Below are 17,091 nucleotides of genomic sequence, written 5' to 3'. Positions count from 1 at the left end.
CACTTATATCAGAAAAAAGAGAGTCAGACTTCTAATAAGCCAAGGGAGGCAGTATGGGAAAGTTTAACAGCCATAGTACTGCCTGGACCCTTTTCTACTCAAACTTCATGACTGCCACTCTGTTCTCTCCAAGCACATGTGGGGTCAGGGGACATCAGTAGAGAGGAACCAAAATGAACACCAAGGAGGAGAAGGAGATTAACAGAGACAGGTATTTCCAAGGGACTTTGTTCACATTGCTTCCACACATATTAATCTTCATAACCACACAGGAGGTACTACTGTTCTGGTCCTACAGAAGAGGCTCTGGCAGGACAAATGACTGATCTGAAGTCAGACATGTAGGTAGTGGGTCCATCACCACCATGTGACTTTGGCTATCAGACCTGCTGTCTATGCCTCAGGAAAGATGTGGCACTTGGTCCCTACCAGCAAGGTTCTCTGACCTCTGTTCCCTATTATAAATTCCCTGTGACTTGCCCAGGTTAGACAATGGGTGAGTGGGAGAACAGGTGGGGGCCAAGGCCCCTCTGGTGGTAAACCACTTACCTCTACATAGGTCCTGTCAGGAAGTTTGAAATCCCATTTGTTAAAGATATTTAAGAAATAAACTTGTGTTTCGTAAATTTGTATGTTTCAGAAAGCTATATAAGCTAAATATTTACATAACTGTGGGCTTATTGATAAATGTTTTAGTCAGCTCTTAGTCTTTTTGTGAACGAAAGACCTGACAAGAACAATATTGAGAGAGGAGAGTTTTCTTTGGCTCATAATTTCAGAGGCTCAGTCTACAGTCAGCTGACTCCACAGCTCTGGGCCCAAGGTAAGGCAGAACATCATGGTGGAAGGGCATGGAAGAAGAAAGCAGCCCCGGTCATGACAATAAGCATGCAGAGAGAACTCCTCACCAGGGACAAAAAATAAAGACCAAAGGCACACCCTCAGTGACCTACCTCCTCCAGGCACAACCTACTTGCCTATAGTTACCACGGTTAATCTGTGGATTAATCTAAATATTTCACTTCTGAAAATTCATGCATTGCCTCACGTGAGCTTTTAAGGGAGACCTCATATCTAAACTGTAACAATATTTTATCTATCTAGGTATGTAATATTTTATCTATCTAGGTATGTAAGAAGTCTGGTAGGTATACAACCAAGGTATAAAGAAAGCTGTGAAAGAGTGTTATGATTTCTTAAAATAAACATTAAGGAAAAAGCAGCGAATTTTAGAAGCAGCAGTTTAACATTAACTGCCCTCCACCTCCCACCCTCCTGGTCTGTCCTTTGGTCACCCAGTTTTGACAAGAGAAGTCCCACTGAAGGCTTAGCATAGGCCTGGCCAGAGACTTCACACATTTATCTGCACTGGAGGTGATTCGCTCAATGGATGAGATCCATCCCACAAGAGTGAAGATAAGAGGACAAAGGCCAAGACTTATGGAGGGAAGGCAGAAATAGCTCTCCTAAAGCTGCTTCCCCAGTGCCCATCCCTCTTGGGTAGAACTCGCCCAGAGACCACTGCCACTATCTGGTATAAAGCTCCAAAGTGGTTTCTGTCAACCAAGTCATTTAGCCCCAGGATTTTTCAAACCCACTAGTGAAATCAAATTGATGGGTCACAAGCAGCATTGAAAAAAAATTAGCAAAGAATAGAAACTCTCAGAATGTGTTGCATATGATATGGATAATTTTAGGAAAGATATGGTGTATTTGTGTGTTCTGGGTATTTGTTAGTGTAAAAAAATATTCTCACTGGGTCACTATCAGGAGTGTCACTGCACAGCCTACCCTGGTATCCACTATGCACCCACCTAGGGAGAGGGAGCTACCTATGCCAGCAGAGGGCGCACAGTCCAAAGCAGCTACCTGAAGGGCTTAGATGCCCTGGTTCTCCCAAAGACCAAGCCTGAAAGGCTGGCTTCCAACCATCCTGCAGAGGGTAACGCTGCTCACCTCTAGAGAGATTAACAGTAGGAGTGGAACCTGCGGGCCCTCTATGCCCTCAAGCTTGGCCTCTTTCCCATCGGGTTCCTTCCTCAGCTGTTTGATGGTTTCTCCTTCCTGTTCTTCCAATAAGAATCATTTGCCTTCCTTCAACTTTTCCACTTCCTACCCACTTTACCTTAGTGCTCATTCTTCCCTTTTTTAACTTTTGCTCCCCTTTCCCAAGATATACACAAACACACATTTTTTCAGACAGTTCAGCCTTTATTTTTGAAAATAATTCTGTAGATTCCACTTTCTTCCATGAAACGGAGGTCAGGCAAGAAATAAAACACACAAATTCCTTTCCAACCTGCCATCTGCATCCTGATCTGTAAGGACATGACAATATTTGGGGGAGGCTCAGCAGAATCTGATCCATGGATAGGGCTGTCCTGGTCTCAGCTACTCTAACTCACACGGAGAGAGACACCAGAAGCCAAAGCCTTCAAGGGGGAGGTGTGCACCAAACCCCAGGGAGAAAAGGACACAAAGAGCTCATTTGTCTCCCACCAAAGCCAGCATGGAACCCTCCTAAAGCAACAGGGAAGGGAGTGATTTTTAAAAGAAGGGGGAAGGATAGAGTCTCTTTGAAGCAAAAAGAAGGTAGTCTCACAGAGGCTTCCTCCTACACCTTTGCCCTGACATGAGCTAAGGAAGGGTTTTGCTCTTCCCTCTTCCACTTCTCATCTTAGAAATCATAAATTGTTAGGCTGCAGGGAATGAAGAGCTGAGAGGAAGTCAGGGTAAGGAGAGAGAGCTGGAAGCTGGAGGCAGTAAACCCTGGCAAATAACTCTCTACCCTACCCCTCATAATGAAATTCTTTTTGTTAGTCTCCTTTTGGCCACAAATATGTTCCCTTCTCACATAACCCAGTCCCACATTGGGAGTAGGTGGAGGAGGAGAATAGTACAGGAGGGCTCACGCCCTGGCTGAGAGAAGAGGCTTGATCAAGAGAGTTAGTTGCCAACCTCTCTATAGATGACTTGGAGAAAACTCAGGACATAGACATTCCTAGTTCCAACAAGTCCAAGTCTCCCACTACCACACAGTGGTTTCTTGCTTAATGCCCCCCTACATGCCCCAGAATGGTTCCCCATCTGACTCCCTTGAGAACGGGAGAATAAACCCTTACCTTATCATTTGTGCACTTGAATGCCGCTCAAAAAAAAAAAAAAAAGGATAAAATGGACCCAAGAGGAAAACACAGACAGGATGATGCAGCCCAGGGACTGCTATCCTATCTCAGCTCATGATATGGCAAGGAAGGAACCAAAGAGGGAGAGCTGCTAATTCCAGCTAGGATCATAGCCATCCCAAGTCTGTGGGGGTGCCAGGTGGACACGGCGGCCCCGGAACTGGAAGGTGACAATGCCCCTGTAGCCAGCCCTGGGAACACCTGACTTGAGATCATCCATGACACCTAGAGCCTTGGCGAAGGCCTTGAAACTGTCCCTGCCTGTGTACTGCACTCGCACCTCACCCAGCTCCTTCCGATCATTGGTCCTCACTTTCTCCACCTGTAGCTGAGGAGCGCCATAGACACGGGCAAGGAAATCCCGGTCATAGGCCTCCTGCTGCAGGTATGACAGGTCCAGCTGGGTGAAGGGCACAAACTGCTGGTTCAACTTGATGAACTTAAGATGCTGGTCAAAAAACTGCCCGTGGCTCACACCCTTACGGCCAAAGGTCATCGTTCTTGAGATCTCAGGGCGCACACAGGCCCGGCCCTTCCGTTGCTCAGGCCGGCGCATCCAGTCGTCCCAGAAGGCCTTAGGCCACTTGGGCTCTAGCTCATCCCACAATTCAGCCAACAGTAGCCAGCCCAGGCCAGGAAAAAAGTCTGTGCGGTACAGCAGCTCAGGCTTGCTTGAGTCCACCATCTGTTCCTTACCGTTGTCATTCCAAGCAGATACACACCAGAGAGAGGGGTCGTCCCTCAGCAGTGGATAAGTGGCCTGGAAGTACTCAAAGAAGTCTGGTGCCACCTCTAGATCATCCTCCACCACCACAGCTGCTGGGAACTTGAACTCATGGAATATCTGTCCCAGCGCCCAGCGGTAGTGCCTGGCAATCTTATAGTAGCCCTGGAACTTGCGGTGGTCCGGTTGCACAGCAATGTTGCTTAGGTCAGGCTGTCGGATGTGCGTGACTGCACTGCCATAAGAAGCAATGACCTGGGCTGTCTCCTCATGCCCACAGTCCTGGCTGACAATGATAGGGAAGTGCTCAGCTGAGGGTCGATAATGCAGCAGCTTGTCCAAACAGCGTCGGACAGTGCTGCGGTCACAGGCAATGACCAGGATGGGGATCACATCTGGCGGTGGGGTCACAGGCACACGAGGCCGGGCAGGAGGTGCCACAGTGGGCACCCTCCACCGCTGGCTCCATAAAGCATGGTGCTCCCTGATCTGCTGCAATAGCCACCGCTGACGTTCCAACTCCACCTCAGCATCCTGAGCCAGGCGGGTCACCTCCCGGGTAAGGCTGGCTGGGTCATCATCAAAAGCACTGTCCGAGGGCGGCCTGCCAGGCGCTGGGCGTGTCCAGAAGAAGAGGAGCAGCAGGGCGTTCCAGGCTACAAAGAGGATAGCGCCCCACAGCACAAGCCCTGCAGACTGCTTCTTCAGCATCCTGGCCCCCACAGGGGAGGGCGGGCAAACAGAGGACTCAAGGCTGCCCGGTTTCCTGGCTCTCTCGCCCAGTTCTAGGGTTGCTTCCTCCAGAATATGGGACTAGGAAGCAGCCATGTACCTAAAGAGAGGAGAGAGAAAAACCAACCATCACCACAAAGACACATAACCCTACAATCCTATGGAGTGTAAGAATGTGAGGCGCAGGAACAGGTGAAAATGTGAAGAAGGGAAGCTAGGAGGTTCACTCCAGATTCTCTTAGAAAAGAGCTGCCCTCTCCCTAACTAGGATTAGGGTGCCACACTCCACTGTCCAAAATGAGCTAATGAATCCTGAGAAAAGCAATACATGCTTACAGGGGAGGTAGAGAAAGACACAGGTGGAAGAAAGAGAACAAAAGAACACCAACTCTCCCTTCTTTATTTAACAGACTTCATTTCCCATCTTCCACCCAGAGATTAGGGGGAGAAGTGAGGGGTGAGTTTTTCTTCTTCCCATTCCTCAAATCAAACCACCCTAAGATTACTGATTTTAAAAATTATACATCACACCTAATAAGGAAACACCAGAGGCATTCCTATGAATTCAAGAGTAAAGTCACGCTCCCCATGATCTCCACAGCCATTAACATTTTAGGAGGTATTGGCCAATGCAACTATACTAGAGAAAACAGGCAGAAGTGGGAAAGAAGTAAAATTATGTCTATTTGCTGATGCTGCAAGAATGTGCCTAGAAAACTCTTAAAACACTAGATGATAAAAATGAAACCAAATAAAGAACCACGCAAGGGAGTGGATATAAAAACATGAAAAAAAAAAAAATCATGAGCCCTCACATCCATAAATAATAGTTAATTAGAAGAAAAAATGGGTGAGAAAATCCTACTTAGAAAAGTCAGGAAAATTATAAAATATTTAGAAATAAACTTAACAAGAAAAAATCAAAACCTATATGAATAAAACTAAAATTTCTGAAAAACACAAAAGAAAATTTGAACCTCCCTTTTCCTCAGTTAGGACATTTCAGCATCATCAGAAAACCCAATAAGAATACTTTTATGGAGCCAGATCACATGAATCTGATATGAAAAACTAAACACACAAGAATATCAAGGAAAATAATGAGTTGTGAAGAAGGACTTACCCTACCAGATATTAAAATACTGCATAAAGCCTCTATAATTAAAACTGTGCGACAGGTACAAATAAACAGACCTCCCAGTGAAATAGAATTTAAACTCCAGAAATAGACACAAAGAAATGACAAAGGTGTATATGACATCTTTGTATATGACATAGGTGATATTTTAAATTACTAGGGAAATGACAGTATTGTTAAGAGGGTTAATAATAATTACACAGTCAAATCAAAAAATGTAAAATTAGACCTGCACATAAGAATAATTTACCAGTGGATCAGAAATCTAAATGTAAAACATAAAATTATAGAAGTCCTAGAAGAAAATCTGAGTAAATAAATGCCTCTAGAATCTGAGTGTAGGGGAAAGTTTTCTAGGTATCACTCAAAATCCTGATACAATAAAAGATTGATGTATTTTATTATTTGGAACACTTTTGCATGGATAAAAACACCATGAGCAAGTCAAAAGACAAATGAAAAACTGGGAGAGAATTTCGGCAACATAAATGACAAATAAAGGTATAACAATAAAGAATGAACTTTTGTCAGGCATGGTGGCGTACATCTATAATCCCAGTAGCTGGGTGGGGGGAGACTGAGACACAAGGATCCTAAATTCAAAACAAGTCTCAGCAACTTAGCAAGGCCCTAAGCAACTTAGCGTGATCCTGTCTCAAAATAAAAAATAAAAAGGTCTGGAGATGTGGCCTTTTAAAAACCTGAAGGGAAACCAGGCATGGTGGCACATGCCTGTAATTCCTGCAACTGCGGAGAGGCTGAGGTAAGAGAGTCTCAAGTTTGAGCAACTTAATAAGGTCCTAAGCAACTTCGCAAGACTTTGTCTCAAAATAAAAAAGTCTGGGGATGTAGTTTAGTGCAAGAGGACCTGTGAGTTCAACTGGGTTCAATTCCCAGTACAAAAATAGGAAAAACATGAGGGGAATAAAAAGCCAAAAATTCCATAGAAAATGGACCATCTCAAAATGGCTAACTCAAAAGAAAATATACAAAAATGGTCTTTAGACATACCAAAAATGTATTCAACTACACTAGTAATAAAACTATCCTAATATTTCCCACCCATTAGACTGGCAAAAATATTGTCCTTCTAGTTTATTAGTGTCAAAGAACAGACATTCTTAATTTTGGGCTGGGGGTGCTAACTCACTGGTAGAGCACTTGCCTAGCATATATAAGGCCCTGGGTTCAATCCCCAGTACCACACGTGCACACACACACAATTAATTTTGATAGTGTACAATTAGACAGGATTTTCTTTTTTATGGATCACACTTTTGTGATCATATCTAAGGCCACGAAGATTTTTCCCTGTGTTCTTCTGTAAGTTTTATAGTTTCAGGTTTTACATTTAGGATTATGATTAATTTTGAGTTAACTTTTGTAATAAAATGAGATATGGATCTACTGTCCTTTTACAGCACTTTGGCTATTTGTTAAAATGATAAACAGAGATTTTTTAATTTGAGTGAAACAGTAAGATTATTTGAGAGACATCTAAAAGGACAGTATATCTATTTCAGAAATCATCTAGAAAAAAAATCACCCAAGTAGTTGAGCATTAAGAATACAGTTTGGGGAGATCCAAGATGGTGGACTAGAGGTAAGCTGCATTCCTTGTCACTCCCTAACTCGGGTTTCAAGCAGAGGATATCTGTTTCTTGGTGAGGCAGTTTTGGCAGCTTATTGATCCCCTGATGTTTACCCCATTTGTCTACTGTGATCACCTGCAGTCTGCCAGCATATTGACTACTTTTTGAGTGCAGATTGCTCACTGTCTGGCGCCTACCATTCACCATTTGCCTGCCGTTTGCATGTCCATCACCTGCCTTTCACCTACCCATCACCCACCGCCCGAGGTTCACCTCCCAATCATCCCACAGCAGTCAGCAGACTGACCACAGACAACCAGTGGAGCACCACATGCCTGCTGCTTCTTGGAAGTTCACTGTCAAAGTACCTGCAGGTTTGTTTACACATGGCTGCTGCCATTTTTAGACAACAGCCAGGACTTGTAGGACCCCTGGCCGGACTGACTGAGCCCCATCTCCAGGATCCCTCAGTCCAACAAAACCTCAGATAATGAACACAAAATATTTAATCTAGAAAATAAAGTTGCCCCAACAGAGAAGATGGTAAAAAATCATGAACAGAATCTCCGAGAACTATAGGACATCATGAAAAGACCAAATTTAAGAATTATTGGGATTGAGGAAGGCACAGAGATACAAACCAAAGGAACCAACAACCTATTCAATGAAATAATATCAGAAAATTTCCCAAACCTGAAGAATGAAATGGAAAGTCAAATACAAGAGGCTTACAGAACACCAAATGCACAAAATTACAACAGATCCACACCAAGGCACATTATAATGAAAATGCCTAACATACAAAATAAAGATAGGATTTTGAAGGCTGCAAGAGAAAAGCATCAGATTACATATAGGGGGGAAACCAATACGGATATCAGCAGATTTTTCAGCCAGACTCTAAAAGCTAGAAGGGCCTGGAACAACATATTTCAAGCTCTGAAAGAACATGGTTGCCAACCAAGAATCCTACACCCAGCAAAACTAAACTTCAGATTTGAAGATGAAATAAAATCCTTGCATGATAAACAAAAGTTAAAAGAATTTGCAAATAGAAAGCCTGCACTACAGAATATTCTCAGCAAAATATTCCATGAGGAGGAAATGAAAAACAACAATGTAGGTCAGCAAAGGGAGGAACTACCTTAAAGGAAAATCCATTCAAAGGAGAAACCAAGTCAAGTTAAAAACCAAAAATAAGCCCAAATGACTGAGAATACAAATCATATCTCAATAATAACCCTGAATGTTAATGGCCTAAACTCATCAATCAAAAGACACAAACTGGCAGAATGGATTAAAAAGAAAGACCCAACAATATGCTGCCTTCAAGAGACTTATCTCATAGAAAAAGACATCCACAGACTAAAGGTGAAAGGATGGGAAAAAAACCTATCACGCACACGGACTCAGTAAAAAAGTGGGAGTTTCCATCCTTATTTCAGATAAAGTGGACTTCAAGCCAAAGTTAGTCAGAAGGGATAAAGGAGGACATTTCATACTGCTTAAGGGAACCATAAATCAGGAAGATATAACAATCGCAAATATTTATACCCCAAACAACAGCCCATCCATGTACATCAAACAAATCCTCCTCAATTCCAGGAATCAAATAGACCACAACACAATAATTCTGGGTGACTTTAACACACCACTGTCAACACTGGATAGATCTTCCAAACAAAAACTAAACAAAGAAAACATAGAACTCAATAACACGATCAATAACTTAGACTTAACAGACATATGTAGAATATTCCATCCATCAGTGAGCGAATTCACTTTCTTCTCAGCAGCACATGGAACCTTCTCGAAAACAGACCATATGTTATGCCACAAAGCAGCCCTTAGGAAATGCAAAAAAATAGAGATACTGCCTTGTGTTCTACCAGATCATAATGGAATGAGAGTAGAAATCAAAGACAAAATAAAAACCAGAAATTAATCCAACACCTGGAGACTAAATAATATGCTACTGAATGAAGCACAGTTAACAGAAAACATCAGGGAGGAGATAAAAAATTCTTAGAGGTAAATGAGAATGACGATACAATATATCAAAATCTCTGGGACACTAAGAAAGCAGTACTAAGAGGAAAATTCCTTGCATGAACTGCATTCAAGAAAAGAATAAAAAGTCAACAACTAAATGACCTAACATTACAGCTCAAAGTCCTAGAAAAAGAAGAACAGAACAACACCAAAAGTAAAAGAAAACAGGAAATAATTAAAATCAGAGCTGAAATCAATGAAATTGAGACAAAAGAAACAATTCAAAATATTAACAAAAGAAAAAGCTGGTTCTTTGAAAAAGTAAACAAAATAGACAAACCATAGCCACACTAACAAAGAGAAGGAGAGAGAAAACTCAAATTACTAAAATTCGTGATGAGAAAGGTAATAATCATGACAGACACCACTGAAATACATAACATAATGAGAAGCTACTTTGGAAATCTATATTCCAACAAAATAGAAAATACCGAAGACACTGACAAATTTCTAGAGACATGTGTTCCTCCCAAACTGAACCAGGAGGACATACTCAATTTAAACAGATTTTCAAGCAATGAAACAGAAGAAGTCATCAAAAGTCTACCAACCAAGAAAAGCCTAGGACCAGATGGATTCTCAGCCAAGTTCTACAAGAACTTCAAAGAACTCATTCCAATACTTCTCAAAGTATTCTAGGAAATAGAAAAGGAGGGAACCCTACCAAACTCATTCTATGAAGCTAATATCACCCTCATACTCCAACCAGGCAAAGACACATCAAGGAAAGAACATTTTAGGCCGATATCCTTGATGAATATAGACGCAAAGATCCTTAACAAAATTCTGGCAAATTGAATACAAAAACATATTAAGAAGATAGTGCACCATGATCAAGTGGGGTTCATCCTGGGAATGCAAGGTTAGTTCAACATCTGTAAATCAATAAATGTAATCCATCATGTCAATAAACTTAAGGATAAGAATCATATGGTTATTTCGATTGATGCAGAAAAAGTGTTCGACAAAATACAACACCTCTTCATGCATGAAACACTAGAAAAAATAGGGATAGTAGGAACATACCTCAACAATACAAAGGCTATTTATGCTAAGCCAACGGCCAACATCATTCTTAATGGAGAAAAACTGAAAGCATTCCTTTCAAAAATGGGAACAAGACGAGGATGCCCTCTTTCACCACTTCTATTCAACATCATACTTGAAATACTAGCCAGAGCAATTAGACCAAAGAAATTAAAGGGACAAAAATAGGAAAAGAAGAACTCAAGCTGTCATCATGCTGATGACATGATTCTCTATTTAGAGGATCCAAAAAACTTCTCCAGAAAACTTCCAGACCTCATAAATGAATTCAGCAAAATAGCAGGATATAAAATCAACATGCATAAATCTAAAGCATTTTTATACATAAATGATGAAACATCTGAAAGGGAAATGAGGAAAACAACTCCATTCACAATAGTCTCAAAAAAATAAAATACTTGGGAATCAATCTAACCAAAGGGGTGAAAGATCTCTACAATGAAAACTACAAAACATTGAAGAAAGAAATTGAGGAAGACCTTAGAAGATGGAAAGATCTCCCATGTTCTTGGATAGGCAGAATTAATATTATCAAATTGGCCATACTTCCAAAGGCATATACAGGTTTAACGCAATTCCAATTAAAATCCCTATGACATTTCTCATAGAACAGGAAAAAGCAATCATGAAGTTCATCTGGAAGAACAAAAGACCCTGAATAGCCAAAGCAATCCTGGGCAGGAAGAGTGATGCAGGAGGTATCACTATACCAGACCTTAAACTTTACTATAGAGCAATAGTAACAAAAACAGCATGTTACTGGCACCAAAATAGACAGGTAGATCAATGGTACAGGATAGAAGACACAGAGACATACCCACATAAGTACAGTAACCTCATACTAGACAAAGGTGCCAAAAACTTACAATGGAGAAAAGACAGCCTGTTCAACAAATGGTGCTAGGAAAACTGGAAATCCATATGCAGTAAAATGAAATTAAACCCCTATCTCTCACCCTGTACAAAACTCAACTCAAAATGGATCAAGAATTTAGGAATTAGACTTGAGACCCTTCACCGAATAGAAAAAAAAGTAGGCCGAAATCTCCATCATGTTGGCTTAGGACCAGACTTCCTTAACAAAACCCCCATAGCGCAAGAAATAAAAGCAAGAATCAATAAATGGGATTAGATTCAAACTAAAAAGTTTTTTCTCAGCACAGGAAACAATAATGTGAAAAGAGAGCCTACAGAATGGGAGAAAATCTTTTCCACACAAACTTCAGACAGAGCACTCATCTCCAAAGTTTATAAAGAACTTAAAAAATTTTACACCCAAAATACAAAGAACCCAATCAATAAATGGGCTAAGGAAATGGACAGACACTTCACAGAAGAAGATATACAGGTGATCAACAAATATATGAAAAAGTGCTCATCATCCCTAATAATTAGAGAAATGCAAATTAAAAGTACCCTAAGATTTCATCTAACTCCAATTAGAATGGCTATTATCAAGAACAGAAGCAATAATAAGTATTGGCGTGCATGTGAGGAAAAAGCACACTCACACACTCATACATTGCTGGTGGAGTTGCAAACTGGTGCAGCCACTCTGCAAAGCGGTATGGAGATTCCTCAGAAAGCTTGGAATGGACTCACCATTTGACCCAGCTACCCCACTCCTTGGTTTATACCCAAAGAACTTAAAATCAGCATACTACAGTGATGCAGCCACATCAATGTTCATAGCAGCTCAATTCACAATCGCAAGATTGTGGAACCAACCTAGATGATCTTCAACTGATGAATGGATAAAGAAATTGGGGTATATATACACAATGGAATATTACTCAGCCATAAAGAAGAATAAAATTATGCCATTTGCTGGTAAATGGATGAAGTTAGAAAATACCAAGCTAAGTGAAATAGGCCAAGCACAAAACACCAAAGGCTGAATGTTTTCTCTGATAAGTGCATGACAATATATAACGAGGGGAGGTGATGGGGGGGAAGAGAAGAATGAAGGAACTTTGGATGGTGTAGAGGAAAAAGGGGTGGGAGGGAGTGGGGATGGAAAAACAGTAGAATGAAACAGACAGTATTACCCTAAATATATGACTACATGAATGGTGTGAATCAACATTGTGTACAACCACAGAAATGAAAGTTGTACCCCATTTCTGTACAACGAATCAAAATGTGTTTGTAAAAATAAAAAATATTTAATTAAAAAAAAAAACATATTTACCATATGACCCAGCAAGCCCATTCCTAGGTATACACACCAGAATAATGAAAACAGATATCCACACAAAAATCTATATAAGAATGTTTAAAGTAGCTTTATTCATAACCACTCAAGATTGGAAATAACCCACAGATCCATCAGCAGGGGAATATGTAAAAACAAATTGTGGCTTACCAATAGAAGGAGTAATATTCAGCAATAAAGAATAAACTACTGATATATACAACTATGGCTGAATCTCAAAATAATTATGCAAGATGTAGAAGGCCAATACACTGCATTTTGTTTACATAAAACTCAAGAAAATAAAAACTAAACAGATCACCGGTTTCCTGGGGATGGGGGCAGTGTTTGGGGGTATTACAAAAGGATATTAGGAAACATTTGGAAGAGTAGATAAGTTTATTATCTTAATTGTGACAATAATTTTCCAAGCATATACATGTCAAAACTTACACTGTACCTCAAATTCATGCAGTTTACTGTATGTCAATTATACCTCAAAATCTCTTTTATTAAAAAAAATTAACTAAAATGACAAAACCAAATATAGACAGTAAATGATCAGTATTAAAAGATTGAGGGGCTGGGGAGATAGCTCAGTCGGTAGAGTGCTTGCCTTGTAAGCACAAGGCCCTGAGTTCGATCCCCAGCACCCAAAAAAAAAAAAAAAAAAAAAAAAAAAAAAAAGATTGATAACTACCGAGTTAAGTAAGAGGATATCCCAACTCTTAGGGAATATATACTCAAGTATTTAGAGGTAGAGGGTCCTGACAGATACCCTCAAATGGTTCAGACTATATTTATATCTACACACACACATACACACACACAGAGTGGGGAACAAATGGAGCAAAATGTTAACTACACATAATTCCAAGTAAAAGGAATATGACCCTCATACCATTTTTATTCTTGCAATTCTTTTTGTAAGTTTGAAACTATTTACAAATAAAGTTTCTTAAAAATAAGATATTGGGGACATGGCTACAACTCTGAATGGCTCCATCCATTAACATGTCCACAGCTGGGGACATCCAATAAGGCAAAATGAGACAATATGCTTGCCTACAATTGCTCAATCACCTGACACACATCTGCTCTCTGTGATGCTCTTGGAAAGACCCAAAGCCAAGAAGAAGGCATGGTCCCACCAACTCTCTTCACTCTATCAAACCCATCTCCTGAAAGATCTAAAACACCCTCTAATTCCCAGACAGCTGCCATTCCAAACCACATGACTCACTGGCATTCCTACCTCTGGTCTCAACCCTTCATACCCCAAAGTTTCAGGTATGTACCTTCTTGTGCCAACTGCTCTGCCAGAAACCCTGCGCCTCACAACCCAGTACTCTATCTTAGCCAAAAGCCTGGGTCCTATACCTAATCTCTGCAGCTGTGGGGTCTCGACAGATGTGGAATCAAAGGACTGATCCCGAAAGGTCTCTAAAGAGACTTGGATTCTGTCTCCTGTCTGGAGAGACTGCCAATCCCTGCTTGTCATCTACCACCACCTGGTCTTCTTCCTAGAAACCAACCACCCCCACAATTCCAGAACACTAGTCTTCTCAGAAACCTCAAGTCTTTTTCCATTTATCTGTGTAATTATATACCTATTTATTAGGGCTCACATACTCTAGTATGAAGAATAAAAAAATGCAGATTTCCAGTTTCTTCACTCCTTCTCAGGATGTGGTCAAAGTTGGAACTAATAGTCAGGATTCCCTATTCCCAACTTCCTGCCTCCTAAGTGACTAAACAGGAAAGTCTCTATAGATAAAGGGATGGAGGAAGGGGAAGAAAAGAGACTGAATTCCACTAACTGATGCGTTGTCCTCGGGGCTCAGGGAACAGACCATCCCTGATTTATCAATGAGCCACCTCAGACCTGCAAGTTCTCAGACTGGTAACAAAATCCTAAGAGATTATATCCTTTCAATCCTTCAGATGAATTTTGAACCCTTTGGATTACTCTTCATTCTTTTCTAAGCAATGGAATTAGGTGGAATGCAACTACTAGGAGGAGACCTAGAAGACCTCCTTCCTCACCCTTCTAAGTCATGCAGATCAATGTAGTCTTCAATCACCTCCTCAGTGGATTAGATTCTTAGCAAGTTCACAAACATCTAGAGTAGGTGAATGGCCCGCAGGAAAATCTACCCCAGCCCAGTCCTGCCTCTACCTTAGCCCCCAATGTTTTCATTCTCCACCCCATGGCCCTTGCTTATCCATATAACCTCTAGGGCAGTATGCTCAGTTCTGTCTGGAAGTTAACAGTGTGTACAAACACACAGACCATAAGTGCAATGCACTCTCCAGCAGCTGTTTTGTGTCCAGAGTGATGACTAAACTGAAACCTTGGCCAGAAGAGCTGACCCACTCCTCTGAATGCTGCTCAGGCCACCCTCAGGAAGGTAGGGCAGTAATAAAGGCAAACCAGGAAGCCCAGAGGCAATGCCTAGCATCACCCTGTTTTTCCACTCCCTGAGAATTTTCTCACCTCTAAGATGAAAATCATAATAAAACACCTTCCTAGGCTGCTGTGAGAATTGGATGGGATAACCCATGTCCGATATTTAGAACAGTGCCAGATGCATGGCAACATAAATCTATGCCAGTCACTTGTTTCTTTGTTCCACATTCTACTAGATTCACTACTGGTACTATAACATTCAATTCTACCCTCAGGGTCTCTGCATGCATGTGGATGCCCAGTCTGCCAATTCCTATTTTGGATTCACAGCTGCCAGGACCTCTTCTTTGATGTCTTCAGACCATGCAAATTCATCCCCTTCATGATAATCAGCAAACCCTTTCAGCCAAAAGCTGCATAAGAATAGGGACTAGCTCCACCAGGTTTGTGCTAGGTAGAACCCTCAGTATTTGGGAGATGTGGCGTGACCTAAAAAGTGGCTTCAATGTAGATGTCACACACATCCACAATCCCTCAACTACAATTCCCAAATAAAAAAAAAAAAAAAAAATTGAGATTCTCTCTCTCTCTCTCACCCTGTAGGCAGACACTCTGCCTGTCCGCTTAATAAAATTTCTTGTGTGAATTAAAAAAAAAAAAAAAAAAAAAAAAAAAAATTAAAAAACTAGTTTTCTAAATTCATTTGGCAGGAAAATGTCACCAACCTCATCTGGTGAAATCTGATCTGATCTAATGAGGTTATGTATAGTTTTTATTTATCCCACTTAATGTGTCTAATTATAATTTTGCTACAGAAATAAACATGGTGAACTGTGATACACAGTTTCAGATCTCAGAACATAGTAGATATCTGTACCAGGTCATTTTAGTAAAGACAAAATTCCAAATTCTAAATTTTAAAATATATCTGGTCCCAAGAACATCAGAATTATGAAAACAGAAGAGACAAAATTAGTCATTCACTACCACACTACCATTTCAAGCTCAAAACACTTTAACCTGAACTCTTTCCTTATGAATACTGTTTAAAGTCACAATTCTTGATGTAGTTTCCCAGTTAATCTACCTATAGTTTTCCTCTAAAGAACCTTTCCAATAGCAACAGAACATCCTTTCTAACATATATGCCTCATAATATTCACTTGCCTTAAAAGCAGAGGCTGTCCGTGCCACAGGGAAAAAAAAAAAAAAAAAAATTCCAACTCCTTATGACCCATATGAACCTGCACAACAAAAGGACTCAAATCCTTTTACAACTTTACCTCTAACCATGAACCCCACAGGCTCCATACTGTGGTCTCAGAAGGCTACTTACTTCTCCAGTAAGTATACTCATAAAATGCTATGCACTGCTATATCTTTGCTCCATCTATTCCCTCATCCTGAAACATTATCCATTAACATTAACCTGTAAGCCACCCACGCATTCCTTAAGATCCAATTCAGGTGACTTCTTCCATAACATCCTGAACAGAGCCAGGCGTACCATGACTAGCTCACACAGCACTCTCTCACACTGTAACAGAATCTGTGGCCATGCCTTACCTGGCTCTCGCCTTACTCCTTAGGGGAAAAAAAGCTCTATGATCTCCGTATCTATAACCGTGCTTGGCATAAGTGTAAAGTTCAAGTGGCTACATATGTTTGTATTATTAACTACACTGGGGAGAAAAAAAAAAGACCAAAATAGCAGTAAGAAAAGTGAAGGATTACATTTCCCAAAGATGATCACTACATATTCTATCTAATATGCTCTTCTTATAAAATGACAGTGACACTCTTCCCTCCAAGGTGAGGGTTTACATTTCCACACTTTGACTCTGGAAGAAGTAAGGGTTATGTGACCTGCAAGACAAGTTCACAAAGGCAATACAGATTGTATCTGGTGCACTAAAGATACTTGCTTTTGGAACCCACATGGGCAGGACACTGAAAGGTATTCCAGCTGACAGCCAGCATCAACCACTAAAAATGGGAGGAAGTCTTCCAGATGATC

General features: G+C 40.8%; 1 protein-coding gene across 5 annotated transcripts in view; it reads right to left on the bottom strand.

The window, feature by feature from the left end:
* Positions 1 to 2,196: 2,196 nt before the first annotated feature.
* The window catches only part of LOC124987121 (alpha-1,3-mannosyl-glycoprotein 2-beta-N-acetylglucosaminyltransferase), a 25,638-nt gene continuing 10,743 nt past the window's right edge, over positions 2,197 to 17,091 (bottom strand). For all 5 annotated transcript variants that reach the window (XM_047556109.1, XM_047556110.1, XM_047556107.1 and 2 more), the window contains one exon: positions 2,197 to 4,741. In XM_047556109.1, coding sequence (XP_047412065.1) covers positions 3,277 to 4,620 — 1,344 coding nt within the window. In that variant the 5' untranslated portion in view covers positions 4,621 to 4,741 and the 3' untranslated portion in view covers positions 2,197 to 3,276. The remainder of the gene's footprint in view (positions 4,742 to 17,091) is intronic.

The sequence above is a fragment of the Sciurus carolinensis genome, chromosome 6 (assembly GCF_902686445.1).
Source record: "Sciurus carolinensis chromosome 6, mSciCar1.2, whole genome shotgun sequence".
In the NCBI taxonomy this organism is placed as follows: Eukaryota; Metazoa; Chordata; class Mammalia; order Rodentia; family Sciuridae; genus Sciurus; species Sciurus carolinensis.
The sequence above is the reverse complement of the archived record's forward strand: the minus strand, read 5'-3'. Positions and strand labels throughout refer to the sequence as shown.